At 35.4% G+C, this 21,703-nt stretch overlaps 1 protein-coding gene across 1 annotated transcript in view; it reads left to right on the top strand.

The window, feature by feature from the left end:
- LOC123666132 (cytoplasmic aconitate hydratase-like) overlaps window positions 1-20,071 on the top strand; it is a 59,682-nt gene extending 39,611 nt beyond the window's left edge. The window contains exons 12-22 of the mRNA XM_045600339.1: window positions 8,473-8,635; window positions 9,038-9,138; window positions 10,910-11,029; window positions 11,361-11,517; window positions 12,254-12,360; window positions 13,581-13,709; window positions 15,554-15,690; window positions 16,241-16,414; window positions 17,974-18,070; window positions 18,834-19,019; window positions 19,921-20,071. Coding sequence (XP_045456295.1) covers window positions 8,473-8,635; window positions 9,038-9,138; window positions 10,910-11,029; window positions 11,361-11,517; window positions 12,254-12,360; window positions 13,581-13,709; window positions 15,554-15,690; window positions 16,241-16,414; window positions 17,974-18,070; window positions 18,834-19,019; window positions 19,921-20,031 — 1,482 coding nt within the window. The 3' untranslated portion in view covers window positions 20,032-20,071. The remainder of the gene's footprint in view (window positions 1-8,472; window positions 8,636-9,037; window positions 9,139-10,909; window positions 11,030-11,360; window positions 11,518-12,253; window positions 12,361-13,580; window positions 13,710-15,553; window positions 15,691-16,240; window positions 16,415-17,973; window positions 18,071-18,833; window positions 19,020-19,920) is intronic.
- The last annotated feature ends 1,632 nt before the right edge of the window (window positions 20,072-21,703 follow it).

Genomic DNA, 21,703 nt, shown 5'->3' with positions numbered 1-21,703 from the left:
TTTCAAGCTTCTAGCTTCAAAAATGACGATACTTCCATACAATTTTTCATCTTCACCTTTCAACCCCTTACAACCCTTTTTTCGCATTAAAAAGTAGCCTGTGTCCTTTCTCGGGCTCTAGACTATCTGTGTACCGAATTTCATTTAAATCGGTTCATTAGTTTTGGCGTGAAAGCGCGACAGACAGACAGACAGAGTTATTTTCCTATTTATAATATTAGTAAGGATGATTGATAGCTCAGGTGGGAAATCGGCCGGTACCGAAACAATAAGACCCAGGTTCAAACTCACATGGCTCCAGATTTCCTTTTTTTCTATTTTCACTCGTATTTTTTTTTAAACATCACTTAATATTTTTTATTATTATGTCGTTAAGGTCGAAAAATATTATTCATATTTTATCAATATTGTCATTCGTAATTAAATATGATTTCCAAAAAACACGATTTACTAAAAAAAAATAATAATAATATCGATCTAAGCTCGGTCACCCATACTTATAAATTACTTGTGTATTGTTGAGATTAAAGAAAAATGAGATTATTATATAATTTAAATAAATCGGTGGTAGCTGTACTATTAAAGATGATAATCACATAAAAATTTAATTTCTGAAATAACGATACCAAAGTGCTTTTGAAGCTTATTTAAATAAATTTATTGGTGATTAAATTTGATTTGATATCCTTTCTTCAAATTAATGCGTGTGAAGCCGCGGGGCAAAACTAGTTAGAGATATTACTCAAAAATTACTCCTTAGACTCTTAAAATATGTGATCTCATGACCTTTAATTAATAATTTAATTTTTAAATGCCAATTCGAAAGTTTAAAACTAGTGGTCGACCAGTGCTCGAAATTCGACCATAATTAAAAATTTAAATTAAAAAATAAAAAACGAAAAATAATGAAAATAAAGAACCTTTAAAAAAAAAATCAATTTGACCACAGACTTCACAGACTGACAATCAACAAAAGAGAGATAATATGTATGCGTGTGTTTGTTAAATAGGTACATGGTAGTGTGTGTAATTTTTTTTATTGATTTAATGTATTTTTATGCATTATTTTAAGAAAATATTAGCATTCGGCACTCCTTCTCTATATAAACTATAAGTGTACGAAATTTCATACTCCTCCGTCCGCGCGTTTTTCGTAAAAAGTGGCACAAAGTTTGCACGCACAAACGTACAAAAATAACACAAATAGATATTGACAACTATTGTAGTGGTACAATACAAGAACATGCCTTAGCGTACAATTTCGATATCCGTTTCTGGACAGACATTAGAATTTAAACAATATTCCATTATTTTATAGCGATTCAACGGTGCAATGCTGCCAGCATTCTTGGGGAAATTCCATGCGGACATGATTTGTACCATATCTGTAAATATTTAGTTCTTAAGTTGTGAATTGTAAATATGTATATAATGTTTAATATTTTTCTATTATATCACTTTTATCTATTCGATACCGTACATGTCGGTCATCTTATCAGCCGGTAAAACAGGATCTAATAAATGTAATTATTTACGACTTAAAACCCATTATAAACAATTAAGCAATGGTCATTATTGGTTGTCTCATTTAGTGGATCGTTTTATAACAAAGTACATAAGCTTATCAATTGTTTGAATGGTCGTTAGTTAATGATTATTATATTCTTGGTAGAGACCCTTATTTCGAAATAACGAGTAAATAAAAATTGGAAATTGAATCGTATGGAGTGTTTTGACCGTGAGTCACCGGTTTTTATTTTACTAATATTATTGTTACATAAGGCTCTTTGAAGTAAAACTTTACGTACGCTTGACTTGGGGAGTAAGCTAGTGGATACGTACGAGCGTTACGAAAAGTGTGATCGATTCCATGCAAATTAAATTTCATGAAAATCGTTGGAGCCGTTTCTGAGTTTCGTAGAATTGATTATATCGACACCAGCAATATATACTAAGCTAACTAGGCTTATAAAAGGGAAGAACGTGATACCTTTTATATTGATTAAAAAACTTATTTGAAATTTGGTATCATTAATGGTTAATTTATTCATTGTAATTTCACAGTTTTTATTATTACATAAAAAAAAACATATTTATTCAAGTTGCATTAAGAAAACCAACTTATCGAAAATTCGAGTTGGCGTAGTATAAATTGTTGGTGTCGATTATGGAAGAATTGCTCGTTTGAAGGTCTTAGATGTAGAGATTCATACGTCATTATAGATTGCTAACTTATCACCGAGTGACATTGGCCATATTTAAGAATGAGAAAACGGAACAGACTAAAGAGGAACCTTATATTTGATTTCGACTAATGCCCATGAAATTTTTATTCTAAAATTAAAAAAAAAATACGGTTCGCTTAAACCGAAAATAAAAAATCATCATATCAAAAATTTCGATCTAGCGGGTACATCGTTCCATAGCATAATTGGCTAGAGCGCCGACACGGTCAGTCGGAGACGCAGGTTCGATCCCCGCTGGAACGGTCGATTTTTGATATGATATTCAAAAATGTTTAAAAAAACACGTATATGCTTTTTAAAATACATAGACATCTAGAGGACATCTTGACTGTAATTTAGACCAAACGACTGAAGTAAAACTTGGAAAACTTAACACCCTCTCTTTCTATCTTCACTAACTTATACCTCCTACTCAAGCTCCGTTCGCCGCGCTCGATCACCACTTTTCGTAACGCTCTCGTCACGCATTCACTAGCTTACTCCCCAAGTCAAGCGTACGTAAAGAAGTTTTGTTTTATAAAAAAAATATGACGGTACGAACTTCGCCAAGGAGTATTTATATGTAAGTAGCTACAGTACACCCTGCGCGCGTTGCTAAGTTTTTTTTTTGTCGTACCAACTCAGAAATCTTTGTGGGATCACGCACAACACTTTGCTGAAGATCATGCATCACATGATCAAGCATGACATGATCAAATGCATAGTTTACGATTCTATAAAGGACATACAGACAAATATTCATTTATATATATATATATGTATATATATATATAGATCAAACATTAACTTAGTTTGAGACCCCTTATTTTTATATATCTCGTCATTACCACATCAAAACGGAAACAATTACGTAAAAAAAATATAAATATATCGAAAAAAAAAAATACTCACAGAATATTTCAAACACGAAATTATCCCAAAAACATGACAACACAATATAAATTAAACATTACGTGTATAAGTAATTTCATTTATAACAATATACATCAAAATCAGCTGTTTTAGTTCCTATTTATTATACATATATAAAATATTGACTTGTCTGTCTGTATATAAAAAAAAAATAATTAAATATTTAAGTTTTTTTGGCTTTATTAGCAACTTCCAAAAAGTAAGTGGGGGGGGGGTTGGGTTAATCAACTTCCAAAAAAGGAGGAGGTTCTCAATTCGATTGTGTTTTTTTTTAAATGTATGTTACCTCAGAACTTTTCACTGGGTGGACCGATTTAGATAATTCTTATTCTTATTCTAATTCTTATTTTAATCGAAATCTTAGTGCCTAGTTCGAGTTTTGTTGATAGAAAAGCGTTTATACGTGAAGATTTTTTTTATGGGAATTTAAACAGTACAGCCTAGACGATAAAGAATAGTATACGATACAATCGATACAGAGCCATCTAGCGGCAAACGCGAGAACTAGGTTGCAATGTTTAAATTTCCCATACAAAATGAAGTTAAAATTTACGTCCGTTATTACGAGGCGGATTAAACAAAACTCGCACTAGGCACTCTGATGCTTGTATTGTGGTCCCCTTTAAATTTGATCGAGACCTGATGCCAACTTTGTAAGTAATCTTTGATAACGCATATTTACTTGACTATTTTTTTGTCTACCTACGTTGTATTACTTGTCGATGTAATTGAAGTCGATTTTTTTTTTTCGTTTGCGACCTAACACGATTATATGAATACTGTGATGTAATGCAGCCTATATCTACTTCTGGTTAGTGCAGTACATTCAACTTTTATAAAGTTTTTACGTCCGAAAGTTATTGTGCGATGTAATACAGCCTAGATCTTCTGGTCTGTGTGGTTTACTCAGTCGTTCTAATAATTAACAACAACAACAACGATATACTTTATTGTACACCAATACAGAAATAATACATATCAGATTGATTTTAACAGAGTATCATAAGGTACAAAGGGCGGCCTTATCGCTGAAAAGCGATCTCTTCCAGGCAACCTAGGAGTAAAGGAGATGGTATTGTGTCGGTGTAGATGTACAAATTGTGACCTAAACGTGTGAATATATTTACTTAAACACATATACAAATAGGTATATACATACATACATACATACATACATACATTAATTAATACGTAATTAATTATTAAATAGAATTAAATTGACGTACTATAAAATTTGATTAAATAAATCAATTGTCTACGCAAGGAACAGACGACCGTGTATGTAACACGAAAAAAGTAAAAAAAAAAAATAAAAAAAAAAAATTCATTACACAACCGAAACAAAGCGTTTAATATTGTATCGTAATTTCGCTAACCTTGCAAGGTCTTACGATTGCTTGCAATGGGAACAAATACATACAAACGATAAATGATCTTATGACAATGCAAATAAGTGTCAATATTGTCTGTTTCTATATGCAAGACATTTTCCGTGTTTGTTTCAATAAATATGTCACATTGATATTGTTATTGAAAACTATATTTTTAACCGACTTCCAAAAAAGGAGGAGGTTCTCAATTCTGTATTTTTTTATGTATGTTACTTCAGAACTTTTGACTGGGTGGACCGTTTTCAACAATTTTGTTTTTAATCAAAAGGTAGTGTGTGTCATTTGGTCCCATTTAAATTTATTTGAGATCTAACAACTACTTTTCGAGTTATATCTAATAATGCGTTTTTTAACCAACTTCAAAAACAGGAGGAGGTTACTCAATTCGACCGTATATATATTTTTTTTATGTATGTTCGGAGATAACTTCTTCGTTTATGAACCGATTTTGATAATTCTTTTTTTATTGGAAAGGAAATATCCATAGTTTGGTACCATGATAAGGAAACCAGGATCTGATGATGGGATCCCAGAGAAATCGAGGGAAACTTTCAAAAATCGTAAGGGTGACTAGTAAATTTAATCATGTTTTCATTAAGTACTATAAAGCATTACTATTTAATAAAGGTCTGGAGTCGATCTGATGATGGAGAAGAAAGATAGTCGAGGGAACTCTTTAACAATTTATAGCAATTACCTGGTTTTTGAACTTAATTCGTTTCTGTTGATGAGAACTTTGCACCTGTATGAGTTATAAGTGCCATTACAGTCTGGTGATGGAGACAAAAGATAGTCGAGGGAACTCTTTAACGATTTATAGCAATTACCTGCTGTTTGAACTTAATTCGTTTCTATTGATGAGAACTTTGCATATGTATGAGTTATAAGTGCTATTTCAGTCTGATGATGGAGACGAAAGATAGTCGAGGGAACTTTTCAACGACTTATACCAATTACCTGCTGTTGAACTTAATTCATTTCTATTGATGAAAACTTTGCACCTATATGAGTTACAAGTGCCATTACAGTCTGATGATGGAGACGAAAGATAGTCGAGGGAACTTTTCAACGATTTATAGCAATTACCTGCTGTGTGATCATCTGTGTCGCAAGACCAGGTTTGATGATGGAGCCCATAAACACTCGAGGGAATTTCTCAACAATTTACAGCAGTTACCTGTTGCTGTTTGACGACCGCTTTGATATAATGGTGCATGTGCCGTGTCGGCGGCGCCTAAACACCGACGGTCGCGGGTTCTATTCCCGCTCGGAGTGGATATTTATGTTTATACAAATATTTATTTCCGGTCTAGTTGTTAATCCTTGTGGTTCTCCCAACCTAGCCTCAGAGAACACGCTAGGCTGTCAGTCCCGGTTGTTATTACGTACACCTGATAGCGAACTTTACTCACAGTATGTCGACGCCTTAGCGCAGCGGTCACAGCACCGGCTGTTGCGCTGGCGTTAGTGGGTTCAATCTCCGCGCACGACAGACATTTGTATTGGCCATATAGATGTTTGTCATGATCTGGGTGTTTGTACTTGTGTATTGTGTATGTTTCCGAACCCCCGACATAACAGAAAAAGCATCTTTGTTAGGTCTACCCATCACTAAAAATTGTAAAATAAAATAATTTTTAACAAAAAAAAAAACCGACTTCAAACACTAAACTAAAAAGTGAAAAATAAATTTACCTAGTACAAAGTAATTCGTATTTTGATTTAGTTAATCAGAAATGATTAAATAAATATTTTATAATTTTGAAGTTGGTGACAAGTAAATACTACAACAACCTGGCTACAATAACAAATACAAACAACACACACACTACAAACAAGTACAAAAAATATTATTAGATATGTTAAAACAATGACAGAATAATAACAGTATTCAACCTAATAGTCAATGAAACAAATTATGAAAGAAAACTGAATACAACTTACGAGTAGATATATTATAGTTATTGTTTTACTTGGCACCGACTTCAAAATTATAAAATATTTATTTAATCATTTCTGATTAACTAAATCAAAATACGAATTACTTTGTACTAGGTAAATTTATTTTTCACTTTTTAGTTTCCTGTTTGAAGTCGGTTTTTTTTTTGTTATACTTGACACTATTTTCGTCGACCTACGTTGTATTATACTGCATAACTTTTTACTGGGCGTACCGATTTTGATGATTTTTACCCGACTGCCAAGGAAGGGTTATGTTTTTCGCGCGTATCTTGTATGTATGTATGTATATTTGTATGTAATATTCTTTACTACCTCATATTTCCAGAACCACTGAACGGATTTACATAATTGAGGTATCGTTAGGTTCGTCTTAGCTGCCCAAGTGTTTTTAGATAGGTAACATTAAAAAAAAAATCAAACATGGCGGCTGCGCGAAGCCATTGTAGTTAATGAAAAAAAAATTTTTTCCCCAAAAAATGTCGATGTAGATGATAATATGCAGTCGGAGGCATGAAATTGAAGGATAAGTCAAATCATTCTCTCTTTGTGCATGTCTCCGACTGCATGTTATGTACGACATTGCATAAAGTTTCGAAGGACTACCGTATTAATATATTTTAAATGTACAGCACAAAATGTTTGATATTGTTTCTATATATTTCGCTGACTTTGTGTGCATATTGAATTTTTATCTTGTTCCAGCTTTTTCAGTTGATTTTCTATTAGTTGTTCTTCACGCAGGCGGGTTTTGTGTTTTTTTTTTAATTATTATTTTTTAATTTAATCGAAAGCTAATATATATCATGTGGTCACATTTAAATTTCATTGAGATCTGATAACAACTTTTTGAGTAATTTTTGATAACACGTATTTACTTGACTATTTTTTCGTCTACTTACGTTTTATTACTTGTCGATGTAATTGAAGTCGATTTTTTTTTCGTTTGCGAGAAAATACAATTATTTATTACGAGCTGAACGACGAATCAATTTGAATGTTGTTTTAAAATTTATCCCCAATAGGGAAAGGCAAAGGACTATAATCCATACAGCCGAATCAATTTGATTTTGCGAATAATTTTTTTTTTTAAATTTTTTTGAAGACTAGAAGAAGGCGAAGGTTCTCAACTCGACAGATTTTTTTTTATCTATGTTATCTCAGAACTTTTTACTGGGTGGACCGATTTGGATTATTTTTTTTAATTAAAAGGCGGTGCTTGTCTTGTCGTTTCATTTAAATTTAATTGAGCTTTGACATGTAATTTTCGAGTTATATCTAATAATGCATATTTACTTGATTATTTATTTCGTCGACCTACGTTGTATTATACTGCATAGCTTTTCACTGAGTGTACCGATTTCGATGATACTTATTTCAATCGAAATCTGATGCTTCACTTGTGGTCCTAATTATAATTCTATATATTTTTTTTACGCATAACTTAAAAAAAATATTAGCATTCTGCACTCCTTCTCTATATAAACTATAAGTGTGTGAAATTTCATACTCCTCCATTCGCTCAATTTTCGTAAAAAGGGGTACAAAGTTTTTTCTTCACGTATTAACATATATAGATATAATCTGTAATACGAATTGTTATTTTTGAAGCCTCTTTCAGTATAGTAATTTTTGACTTTATTTACTTTATACATATATTATTTTCAAAAGAGTAACTGCGGAGTCACTTGCCGATTCTTCTCTACAGAATCTACATTCCGAATCGGTCGTAGCTTTACTTTTACAAATAAATAATAATCACTTTAAAATTTTAATTTGTAAAATAATAAACTACTCATGGGGCCTATTTGAATAAAGTGGTTTTTAAATTTTTAATTAAAAAAAAATATTAAAAAAAGTAACACGAAAAAAAAGTTTGTAAAAAAGACGAGTCAAAAGTGCTCTTAAACCTTTTTTTACATAGTCTTTTTTTTTAAATTTTATATAAATCCATTTGTCAACAGGTCGGCTTCAAAGGCTATGGCTTGTCACCATCCCAACTGTCCGCGTCCGGAAGCTTCTCTTTCAGTGATGGGAAGACTTACACCATCACCCACGGGTCGGTGATCATCGCGGCCATCACCTCCTGTACCAACACTTCCAACCCTAGTGTGATGCTCGGAGCTGGTATGTGAAAATAAATTAAATTATTTCATTTTTTTCCAAATAAATATTCACTAGCTGTGCTCTGCGGTTTCGCACGCGTTAATCTAGACAAATAAATAAAATTGGAGTGTCTGTTTGTGTCTAGGCTGTGACTAATATGAAGATTTTTATTTTAAACATTTTTAGTTAAAAGTTTTATTGTACAAAGTTGCAACACAGGAAATTAGTTTTTTCAACTGGTAACAAAAATGGAGACACACACACACACACACGCACACACACACGCACACACACACACGCACACACACGCACACACACACGCACACACACACGCACACAGGCACACACGCACACACGCACACACGCACACACGCACACACGCACACACACACATATATATATTATATCTATTGATATTTTCAGGTCTCCTAGCCAAGAAGGCAGTTGAGAATGGTCTAAGCGTTCTGCCATACATCAAGACCTCTTTATCTCCTGGATCAGGAGTTGTCACCTACTATTTGAGGGTGAGTTCCTTTATTTATTGTTTGACATCACAAAATGAAAAATAATCTCTGCCTTATAACAATGTGCTTTTATTGTACACTAAAATAGAAATAATATATATCGGATTGATTTTAACAGAGTGTCATAAGGTACTAAGAGCGGTCTTGTCGCTGAAAAGCGATCTCTTTCAGGCAACCTAGAGGCAGAGGAGATGGTAGTGTGTTGGAGTAGGTGTACTAATTTTGGTACCAATTGTGACACTTAACATAACGTTTAAAGTGAGACATAAACGTGTAAATATACTTACATAAACACATATATATACAAATATAGATATATAATCTTATAGATTATTTTAGTTTACTAAATTTGTAAATTTGTGGCTACGGCAGTAAAGAATATAGCCACCGTCTCTTTTTCCGTGGGTGTCGTAAGAGGCGACTAAGGGATAACACAGTTCCACTACCACCTGAGAATTTAAAAAGCTGACCGATGGCGGGATAACCATCCAACTGCTGGCTTTAAAATACACAGACTGAAGACGGGCAGCAGCGTCTTCGGTGCGACAAAGCCAGCCCTGCGGTCACCAACCCGCCTGCCCAGCGTGGTGACTATGGGCAACACACGTGAATTCACTTTATTTTTGGCGCGAACTTGTGGAGTCCTATGTCCAGCAGTGGACTGTATAGGCTGAAGTGAAATTTATAAACGACTGGCTATGCCTCGCGGTTCAACCCGCCTTATTTCCGATCTCGTGAGAATGTCCGGATTAAAAGTACCGAGTTTTGTTTACAATCAGTGCAGTTATGCGTGAAAAGATGACGAACATTCATCCTCACAGACTGGTTTTTTGGAGTTACTTGGAGTACTCCTTAATAATCGATTTTCACATGAGGCACCCGCATTCTGCATAATAGGCCTCAACTTTGTCTTAGGTATACGAAACGTAACTGGCTATGAGAGAAAGAGGGAAAGAAAATGTGTGCTCGCACATTGCTCTATTGCTCCGTTCGCCTCGCCCGTTCACACTTTTCGTAACGCTCTTGTCATACCTTCACCAGTTTAGAAAGAAGTTTTTATTCAAAAATTAAAAGCGAATCACGTGACGCTAACGCTTGGTGATGCGTAACTTGGACATTGAGAGTGTCATTTACAGCGCTTTCAAATGGTTAACATAGACATAACAGTATACCAGCATTTACTGTACATATCCTAATAGCGAGCGTCGATTTCTTTTTTACTTTGGAGTTTTACTCTAAAAGAATCGATTTTCATATAATAATAATAATAATAATAATACTTTATTTCAGACTAGATTTTAAGTCCATATTGGGTTTAGTACAACAAAACAACATTTAGAATAAAAAACAAAACAAAATTAAATTAAAAAATCAATAAGTAAAAATAAAATTAAATATAGTAAAAGTAAAATCAAAAATCAATAAAATTCAAAAATCCAAAATTCAAAAAATTTAAAAATTAAAAAAAATTAAAAATGGTGTTAGTAGACAAAAAAAAAAAAAAAAAAAAACGAAATATAAGGCTCCCAGTATGAAAAAAATATGTGGAGTAAAATTTACTGAACGACGCCATCTCGATCGATAGATGGCGTTATTTGATTCATTTATGTACCTTTTGATATGGTATTAATCTTTTTCTTAGACTAGTAAGCCTTTTTGTGCCTATTTAGACAGTCGATCTGAAGGAGTAAACTCCAGTCGTCCGTCGGAGCTGTCACATACGTTTTTTTTTTTTTTTTTTAAATTAATAATTCTATAAATATGTTTCAAGGAATCCGGCGTTGTTCCGTACTTGGAGAAGTTAGGGTTCGACATCGTCGGCTACGGTTGTATGACTTGCATCGGTAACTCGGGACCCATCGATGACAACATCGCTAATACCATTGAAAAGGTAAATTTTTATCTGTTTTTTTTTCTTTTTTTTTTTGTATAACTAGGTTGGCAAAAAATCGTACGGTTCACTTGATGTTAAGCGATTACCGTAGCATATGGACGCCTGCAACACTAGAAGCATCGCAAGCGCGTTGCCGACCCAATCCCTATGGAGCTCTGGTCACCTTACTCACCAACAAGAACACAATATTGCTTGAAAGCAGTATTATTTAGCTGTGATCTTCTGTAAGGTCGAGGTACTTTCCCAGTCCTTTCCTGCTTTGCAGTACTTCAAAACGTTTCTCCTATTCTTTTGTACATTTATTAGTCAATCGACACTGTGTCCTCAGAACGAGCTGGTCTGCTGCGGTGTTCTATCAGGCAACAGGAACTTCGAGGGTCGCATCCACCCCAACACCAGAGCCAACTACCTCGCCTCCCCACTGCTGGTCATAGCGTACGCGCTCGCCGGAACAGTGGATATCGACTTCGAGAAGGAGCCACTGGGTGAGTCCAGAAAATGTTTCAATATAGCCTAGTTCTTAATACTTGCTCGTGCATTAATATTGCCTAGTGCGTTAATATAGCCTGCCAGTTAAGATTTTATTTGGCTAACAATTTTATTCTGTAAAATGTCTGTCGTGAGCGGGGATCGAACCCGTGACCGCCAGCGCAACAGCCAGTGCCTGTGACCGCTGCGCTAACGCGTCGTATTATAACATATTTATGTGTTATAGAGATTTGTATCATACGTATGAGTTTGTATTGAACATATTTTGCAATAGTTATTGCCGCTTATAATTTTTACCCGTTTGCCCTAATACTTGACTTGGGAGAATGCACCACTAAGCATAAAGCCTGCCTTTTGTTCCAACTTTTTTTATTGTTGTTAAATAGGGCTTTTAGGGATAAGTTAAAAGTTTTACGAATATTACAAATAAATAAATAGTTTCTATATACACATTTAAAAAAAAACGAGTGTGCTTTAGACCACACCGACCGAAGTCAAACTTCTGCACAATAGGCCTGCACTGTGTCTTAGATATACGAAACGTAACTGGCTACGAGAGAAAGAGAGAAAGAAAATGTGTGTTCGCACCTCTTTCTTGCTCCGTTCCCCTCGCCCGATCAAACTTTTCGTAACACTCTCGTCACGCATTCACCACCCAATTCCCCAAGTCAAGCGTGCGTAAAGAAGTATAACTTCAAAAATATATTTTTTTATCCGTGTTACATCGTGAAGGTAAGCGAGCAGACGGATCTTCGGTGTTCCTGAGAGACATCTGGCCCACGAGGTCAGAGATCCAGGAGGTAGAAAACAGGCATGTCATACCGGGGATGTTCAAGGAGGTATTTATTGGTTTAATCAAAATAAAATACTTTTTTTTATCCAGCTTCAAAAAAGGAGGTAGTTACTCAATTCGACCGTGTATATATATATATATATATATATATATATATATATATATATTATGCATGTGCCCGCGTATCTTCGTCGTTTAAAAACCGATTTTGATAATTCTTTCTTTGTTGGAAAGGACATATCCCAAGGGTAGTACAATGATAAGAAAACCAGGATCTGATGGTAGAATTTCAGAGAAATCGAGGGAAACCCTCGAAAATCGTAGTGACGACTAGTGCGTTTGTTAATTTTATTTATATATATATATATATATATTTATTTTTTTATATTAATTTTATTTAATTTTTCGTCTACTTACGTTGTATTACTTGTTGATGTAATTGAAGTCGGTTTTTTTTTGTTTTCAAGTAAACACTATTAATTTTTATATAAATATACTACTTATAAATAATACATATATAAATAAATCATTATATTACACCCAGACTCGGGGTGGGAATCGAACCCACAACCCTCGGAGTAGAAAACAGGGTCACTACAAACTGCGCCAACGGGCTAGTCGGGTAGATTATATTAAGTATGGTTCAAATGTTCGAACCGTCAATTTGTAAATTAGAATAATATTCGTTTTTAACCGACTTCGAAAAGGTTCTCAATTCGAATTGATTTTTTTACGTGGTCCTTGCAACTTCCCTACTATGAGTAACGATCGCTATCAGGTTATGATAACAACTGACACCGCATTGGTGCAACGGTCACAGCACTGGTTTGTGGCTGTTGCGCTGGCGGTTGCGGGTTCGATCCCCGCACATGACAAACATTTGTATAGGCCATGCAGGTGTTTGCCGTGGTCTGGGTGTTTGTGCAGTCCTTGTGGGTCTCCCCACCGTGCCTCGGAGAGCACGTTAAGCCGTCGGTGCCGGTTGTTATCATGTACAGCTGATAGCGGTGGTTTTCGGACCCAGGATGCACAGTTAGCTATTTATATATTAAGGAACTGCGGTGCACAGCTATTTATCATTAATACTCACAACTAATGCTATTATGATCGGCCCGTTGGATCGACGATCTACGTAAGATTGCCGGTGTAGGCTGGATGAGGATTGCGGAAGACCGGGATGTGTGGCGCGAACTTGGGGGGGCCTATGTCCAGCAGTGGACTGCGATAGGCTGAAGTGATGATGATGATGAGTGATGATCTGTCCAGGTGTACGCAAAGATCGAACAAGGCTCGCCATCTTGGCAAGCATTGGACGTGCCACAGGGGAAGCTGTACGGCTGGGACCCCAACTCCACCTACATCAAGAAACCACCATTCTTCGATGGCATGACCAAGGTAAAAGTGAATGAAATGAACGATTGAACGAGTGATTAATTGATCAATGTTGGGTTTAAAATTGCATTTTTTATTTTATATTTTATAGAATAAATGATTAAGAGTAGAGTAAGGCGATGTACCGTTACGAATAATGAACGAAAGATAGTTTAATACAATTTGTAAGTCGATTTACTTGTGATTCTCTGTACGAAATAATATGTCTGTTTTTTTTTGACGTCCCAAAACTGTTTTTTCGTTGACTAATCTGTTATGTATGTAATGTTTAAATTTGGAATATAAAAATGCGCTCAACAATATCTTGAACAAAATGAGGAAATGAGAGTATAAGAGTTACTTGTGTAAAGTATTTGCTAAGTGCGGGCAAGTTGACTCAATCTACACCGACTTCTCTAAAGCTTTTGATCGAGTCAATCATTCCATTTTAACACATAAGTTGGCACGATATGGTGTTCATGGTAATCTTTTAAGATGGGTGGAATCTTATTTAAGCAGAAGAACTCAGTTGGTTGCTCTAAAAGGTGAACTTTCATCTGTCTTTACGGTACCATCCGGCGTTCCTCAAGGGTCACATTTAGACCCATTGTTTTTTAATATTTTTGTGAATGATCTTACGTTGTGCTTAAAAAGTACTTGTCTTTTGTATGCCGATGATTTAAAAATTTATCAGACCATTACTTGCATCAACGATGCTATGAAGCTCCAAGGAGATTTAGATACCATAGCAAGATGGTGCGAAGTGAATGAGATGGACCTTAATGTTAAAAAATGCTTTGTTGTTTCTTTTACAAAAAAGAAATTCCCTATTAATTTGAATTATTCCATAAAAAAATTACAATTTATCCCGTAAAACTGAAATCAAAGACTTAGGTGTTATTTTTGACAAAGAATTAAGTTTTCGTACGCATTATGACTTTATCAACCAAAAAGCTTCAAGTTTACTTGGATTCATTCTAAGAGTGTCTAAACCTTTTAAAAAGGCTTCATCTTATTTAGCTTTGTATCATGCTCTCGTAAGAAGCATATTAGAGTACAACACTGTGATCTGGTCGCTAAATTACTCCGTTCATGTTAACCGCATGGAAGGAATACAAAAGCGTTTTCTTAAATCGGTCTGCTTTCGTCTCGACCTGCACCGCGAGCTCCACACTTACGAAGAAAGAATGAAAAAGTTCCAAATGATATCTCTAGCCTATCGTCGTAAATATTTAGATCTTATGACACTTTACAAAATAATTAATTACTTCATTGACTCACCATACTTGCTGTCTCAACTTAACATTAACATAAACTATCGTATTAGAAGGCCTAAGGTGTTCTCTCTTGACATTTATCGTAATAATACCTCTTATTATAATCCTTTATCTCGTATGTGTCGCCAGTACAACCAGCTTGTCAGTACGTGTATCGATATAGACATCTATCACTGTTCTCTCGCTTCTTTCAAAACTAAAATTTTAATAAATATAACTTGTTAAGCAATCTTAGTTTTTAAGTTTAAATTTATATATGTATATTGCATTCCATCCACTTCTGTTCTGCTTAGTGTATTATGTTACTGTATGTCGTACACATTAAGGGTTTCAACCTAGATATAATGTTATGTATGAACTATTTCTGTATCTTTTAATGGCTGTAACCTGTTCTGTACGTAATTAAATAAATAAATAAATAAATAAATGATGAAAACTTCATAATTATGTATATTATGTGTAGTTGAATAATCGGATTAACACATATACTTTCATCCCAAAGTCTTTCCAAGATCAGGACTCAGCCGAGCAAAATCGGGGTCCATAGCTAGTAATCTCTTGATTTTAGTCCATTTTTAATACAATTTTCAGGATCTGTCACCAATGAAAAGCATATCGAACGCTCGTTGTCTACTTCTTTTGGGTGATTCCGTGACAACTGATCACATCTCGCCCGCCGGTTCAATCGCGAGGAATTCTCCGGCTGCGAGATTCCTGGCTTCTAGAGGGTGAGTGGAATACTGATGTCTCAGATTACCCAGGTATAAAGTTGAGTACGCCTGTTTCACCAGGTCCTGGTAAGGCTATAAGTTATAATGAACATTTCCGTTACACTATCAAGCTCCACATTATCCGTCAGATAGTTCTAATGACCTGTGAAACTAAAATTTGTAGTCAGAAGTTATTTAATAATCGAGGTGAAACAAGGCTTAAGATTCTATTCCATTTTTTTTGCTGATAAAAATGTTTAAGTAGAATGACAAATACATACAAACATACATACATATATTTGCACCGTGCTGGAGTCGAACCCGAGAATGAAAAAAAATATTTTTAGATGAAGGTTGATAACATCTCTGGTCTGGTCTGGTTGATAACACCATCGAACATGGATTCGATACCCGTTTCGAATAGGTATTTGTATTTATATTATGTTTGTATCCATTATAGTTGTCAGTCTCTGTGGGAATCCCCCCCACGCCTCGGAGAGCACGTTACACTATCGATTTCAGCCAGTAAATGCTACTTCCACCATTCTCAAATATCCCGTTTTTCCAGGCTAACTCCCCGAGAATTCAACTCATACGGTTCCCGACGCGGTAACGACGCGGTGATGTCCCGCGGGACCTTCGCCAACATCCGCCTCGTGAACAAACTGGCGCCGCGCCCGGGACCCCAGACCACCCACCAGCCCAGCGGGGACGTGCTCGACATATTCGATGCGGCTGACCGGTGGGTCATCATCATCATCATCATCATTTCAGCCTATCACAGTCCACTGCTGGACACAGGCCTCCACAAGTTCGCGCCAAAAATGGCGAACTCATGTGTGCTGCCCATAGTCACCACGCTGGGCAGGCGGATTGGTGACCGCAGGGCTGGATTTTTTATATAACTAGGCGGGCAATAAAGTTTACAGCGCACCTGATCACAGTCCACTGCTGGACCCAGGCCTGGCCCACAAGTTCGTGCCAAAAATGGCGTAAACTTATGTGTTTTGCCCATAGTTACCATGCTGGGCAGGCGGGTTGGTGACCGCAGGGCTGGATTTTTTATATTACTAGGCGGGCAATAAAGCTTACAGCTCACCTGATGGTAAGCGATTACCGTAGCTTCTAGACGCCTGCAACACCAGAAGCATCGCAAGCGCGTTGCCGACCCAATCCCCAATCCCCCCAAGGAGCTCTGGTCACCTTACTCACCAACAGGAACACAATACTGAAACTTAGAAGCTGAGTACTTGAAAGCAGTATTATTTAGTTGTGATCTTCTGTTAGGTCGAGGTATTTCCCCAGTGAGACTGCTCCAGATTTGAGCAGGATACTTCCTGATGTACTCTACTTCAGTTGTTGTGTGAACTGTCAAACATATAAAGCTAAAAAGTAATCGTTGTTTTCTGAAATTTTGTCCATTTTTGAAGTTAACTCCTAAAGAAATGATGTAAGGTGTCAAGAAGAAAAAAAATTATGGAGGGAAATTTAATAAAAAAAAAAAAAACACTAGTAATGCTAGAAAGTGCCGCTTTACAGCGCTTTTCGCTGTACCGAGATATAGGTATAACAGTATACCCGCGTTTACTGTATTGATGCGAATAGCAAGCGTCAAGAGCGTCTTCGTGTGCAGTGACAAATTATGTTGCGCCGATTGTGTTTAGTATCGGAAATTTCGTATTTAAATTACTAATTTTTTCGACTACCCGCGTTTTTTTTATTGAAAAATTAGCAATGCCCGCGACTTCTTCCGAATGGAATTAAAAAGAGAATATTGTTCAGTTCGCAGTTACAAAATAAATAAATTTCTAAAATAAAAGTAGCCTAAGTTACTCCTTATTATATCAGCTAGCTGCCAGTGAAAGTCCCGTCGAAATCAGTCCAGTCGCTTCAGAGTTTAGCCGGAACAAACAGACAGACAGATAAAAATTGTAAAAAATGTTATTTTGGTATATTTACCATATCGTATCCGTATGCATTTAGTTAAAAAGCGGTTATTTTAATATTAAAAAGAGTCATTCCAATTTTATTTATTTATATAGATTTACATCCACGGGCTCTAAAATGCCCATGCCTTATGCTATTTATTACGATTTATTATTCGAACTACAAATCGACTATCCTGTGACTGCCTAGTAAAGCTAGGACGTGATCCGACGCTGATGGATTTTTTTTTGACAACTCTAGTTGTATTACTTGTCAATGTAATGTTGTAAGCAAACGCAATTATATTATGTAATAATTTATTTTTTAATTTACTGCGAAATTAAATACTTTAATTTTTGTATTTTCTCTCGCCAGTTACGCGAAGGAAAACGTACCCCTAATAGCGATAGTCGGCAAGGACTACGGCTCCGGGTCTAGTCGGGACTGGGCCGCCAAGGGACCATTCTTGTTGGTGAGTGTTGGACACTGTTTGTTTTAGAGTTAACTCCTTGACAATCGAAATTCATTAAGGCACCCGGTATGAAAAACACATGAGGAGTAAAATCTAGGAACGAATGACCTCTACGTTTCTCTTAACGCCATCTATCGGAAAGATAAACTACTAAAAAAACGTCGCCGTCTATCGCAAAACTTTTGGGACGACGTTTTCTATCTACCATCGATCGATAGATGGCGTTATTTGATTCATTTATGTACCTTTTGATATGGTATTAATCTTTTTCTTAGACTAGTAAGCCTTTTTTGTGTCTATTTAGACAGTCGTGCGTCACACACACACTTTTTTTTTTTAATTTCAAGATGCATTTTTCGTAGTAGCAGCTTAATTTCAATAACCACGTTATCCTTTACCTTAACTGACTTTCTCTGAGCGGTATAATTTGGGAGTCTTCAAGCGTCGAATTCAAATCAAAAATATAAAATTTACTTCATTCAAATAGTCTTCTTCACAAGTCCCTTTGAATTATTAGTTTTAAAAATTAAAGTTGTATTGATTTTAATAAGATAATAATGATGTGAAGTTACCACCGATTTGGAATTACTATTAAAAAAAACGAGTGTGCTTTAGACCACATGACTGAAGTAAAACTTCTGCACAATAGGTCTGCACAGTTTCTTAGATATACGAAACGTAACTGGCTATGAGAGGAAGGGAGAAAGAAAATGTGTGCTCGCACCTTGCTAAAAACCTAATATACCCTCGTAAACACCCGCAGGGCATAAAAGCGGTGATAGCGGAGTCCTTCGAACGCATCCACCGTTCGAACCTCGTGGGTATGGGCATCATGCCGCTCCAGTTCCTCGAGGGGCAGAACGCTGACAGCCTGGGTCTGATGGGCACCGAGGTGTACTCCATCGACGTACCGGAGGACTTGGTGCCGCATCAAGTGCTCACTGTTAAGGTTGGTTTCGTTTTAAGTTTTTAAAACCCCACAGATGAATAAATCATTTCATTTTTTAACTTATCTATTTATACTATTTATGCTGTGTGGCTACGGCACCAAAGAATATAGCCACCCCCTCTCTTCCTGTGGGTGTCGTAAGAGGCGACTAAGGGATAAAAAGGTTTCACTACCACCTTGGAACTTTAGAAGCCGACCGATGGCGGGATAACCATCTAACCGCTGGCTTTGAAACACACAGGCCGAAGACGGGCAGCAGCGTCTTGACTATGGGCAACACACATGAGTTCACGCATTTTTGGCGCGAACTTGTGGAGGCCTATGTCCAGCAGTGGACTGCAATAGGCTGGAATGATGATGATGATAATGATTTATACTATATATAAAAAAAAAATCAATTGCTATTGGTTTGTCTCGCTTAAATTCGAGAATTTGGCTAATTTTGGTCATGAAATATTTGTGGAAGTTCGGGGAAGGTTTAAACGGCGTGAAACATAAATAATAAGTAACGGAAAATACTAATTATGACAATTTAATTTTCCAGTACATAATTTTCCTAGCTGTGAAACGTTTGATATCTTGTCTAAAAAACTGTCACTTGGTTGTCAAATATTTACAGGTGCGTTCAGAAAGTTTTTTGTCCATATTTTTCACAAATTTACGTAGGTGACCCCGCAAACGTTGTTTTGCCGTATACGTTATAAACCACCTTATCCCCCTCACCCTCCCCCATAACTTAGGGGTATGAAAAATAGATGTTGTTCGATTCTCAGACCTACCCAATTTGCACACAAAATTTCATGAGAATCGTTCAAGCCGTTTCGGAGCAGTTTAACTATAAACACCGCGACACGAGAATTTTATATATCAGATATAAATATGTAATAATCGTACTTTTCAGGTTGACAACGGGAAGTCATTCCAGGTTATAGTACGTTTCGACACAGAAGTCGACCTCACTTACTTCAAGAATGGAGGAATCTTGAACTACATGATCAGGAAGATGCTATAATGTACTTTTATATAAATAAAAAAATTACAGAACACCACAATTTATAGATTTTCCTATTAAATAATATTGAACTATATAATATATATGTACTGTTTTTCGTTATACTAGTATTGATCGATCGAGGATCTTTATCAGCAGATTGTAATATAGATATTTATTGACATACAAATTCGATTGATAAAAAATGACCCTAAGGGCCTGTTTTACCAGTTATGGGTAACGCTATTTGACGGATGACGATACAAATTGACTTTGACAGCGGGAGGTAGAATAAAGTAAAGTAGTAAACTGCAACTTAAAGATTAATGCTGCGAATAGAAATTTCTCTTAAATATGTTAGAATTAGACGGTAAAAGAGAATATTGAATTAAAACCTTTTTAATTAATTATTCTGACGCTTAATGGCTTTCAGTTGTGCCAGGGCCACTGTCATTTCGGCAATGTCACCTGTGATAGAAAAGATACGAAAGAAATGATTAAAAACTTTTTACTGTCGCTTACTGTCATCTGTCATCCATAACTGGTGGAGCGGGCCCTTAATTTTCTTAATGTTGGTATACTCATACTGAGGTGTTGACAAAAATGTTTTAATCTGTGGTGCTAAATTTTTTTAATATATCTTTTTTAATATTTAATTTAAGTCTATTTTAAATTAGGGGTTGTTTCGGGAAAGGGTTGTTCAGGGAATACTTCATTAGTTTATTATTAAGGTCTGTTTAGAACAATTAATAATTTTTATTATTAAGACTGAAGGCCCGTTGCAATGGTTTTAAAGTTTATAGTAAAAAAAGTTACGAATAAAATTTAACAGCAGGAATAGACCATTGGAGTCTGTTTCACGTCAATTACAAATTACAAATTTTAAATTTACACTTATAATAGAAATATCCCAATTATAAGTAAACTAGAGGAAGGGGCTTTGCTTTATACTATGTAGTGATTAGAATTCGATAGTAAAAAAGTAAGATACACCAAACTTTTATCTGTTGGATACGTCGCTCTTAAGATAGCTTTAATGGCAAAAGGTGAAACAGGGCCTAAGTAAGTTACAATATCTTATATTCTTTTTATATATTATTTATATTATTGCGATAACTTTATATTATAATAAAATAAATATTGACTATTGTGTTTTATTTTTGAACTATCTGACCCACTTTGCTACATTTTATTTCGGATAAATCAGTGTAATGTTGCTTTCTTTCGATTTGGTTTAAAGGCAATTTTTAAACGAAAAAAAAAAAATTTATAACAATTAAAAAAGCTCCGATAATTCTCCTAAACGGAGGAAGAGGTTTATGTCCAGCTGTGGGATGTTACGACTGAATCGTAAGAAGAAATTGAAAAAAAAACTATTACATTTTTTTAAACCTATATTTGACTAGTATTATGTAAGGAATTTAGGAAGTTTAGGAGTTTTCTTGATTTAATAACAACACATAAAATATACATATGTATTACAAATTAGCCATGCGAAGTTTATGTCACTGAAAAGAAAAGAGATATATATATCATTTTGATCTTAGGATATATATCACTCATTTAGCTCTTCAGCTCATTCAGCTCAGTGAAATAATTTTATAAATGCAACCAAAATGCAACCTAACATTGTCAACAAAAAAATACTTTTTCGCTTGTTCAAAGCAAGACGATTGAGTCTATGACCTTGTGA

This window comes from Melitaea cinxia, chromosome 25, assembly GCF_905220565.1.
Source record: "Melitaea cinxia chromosome 25, ilMelCinx1.1, whole genome shotgun sequence".
Lineage (NCBI taxonomy): Eukaryota > Metazoa > Arthropoda > Insecta > Lepidoptera > Nymphalidae > Melitaea > Melitaea cinxia.
This window is presented reverse-complemented; position numbering and strand designations above follow the sequence as displayed.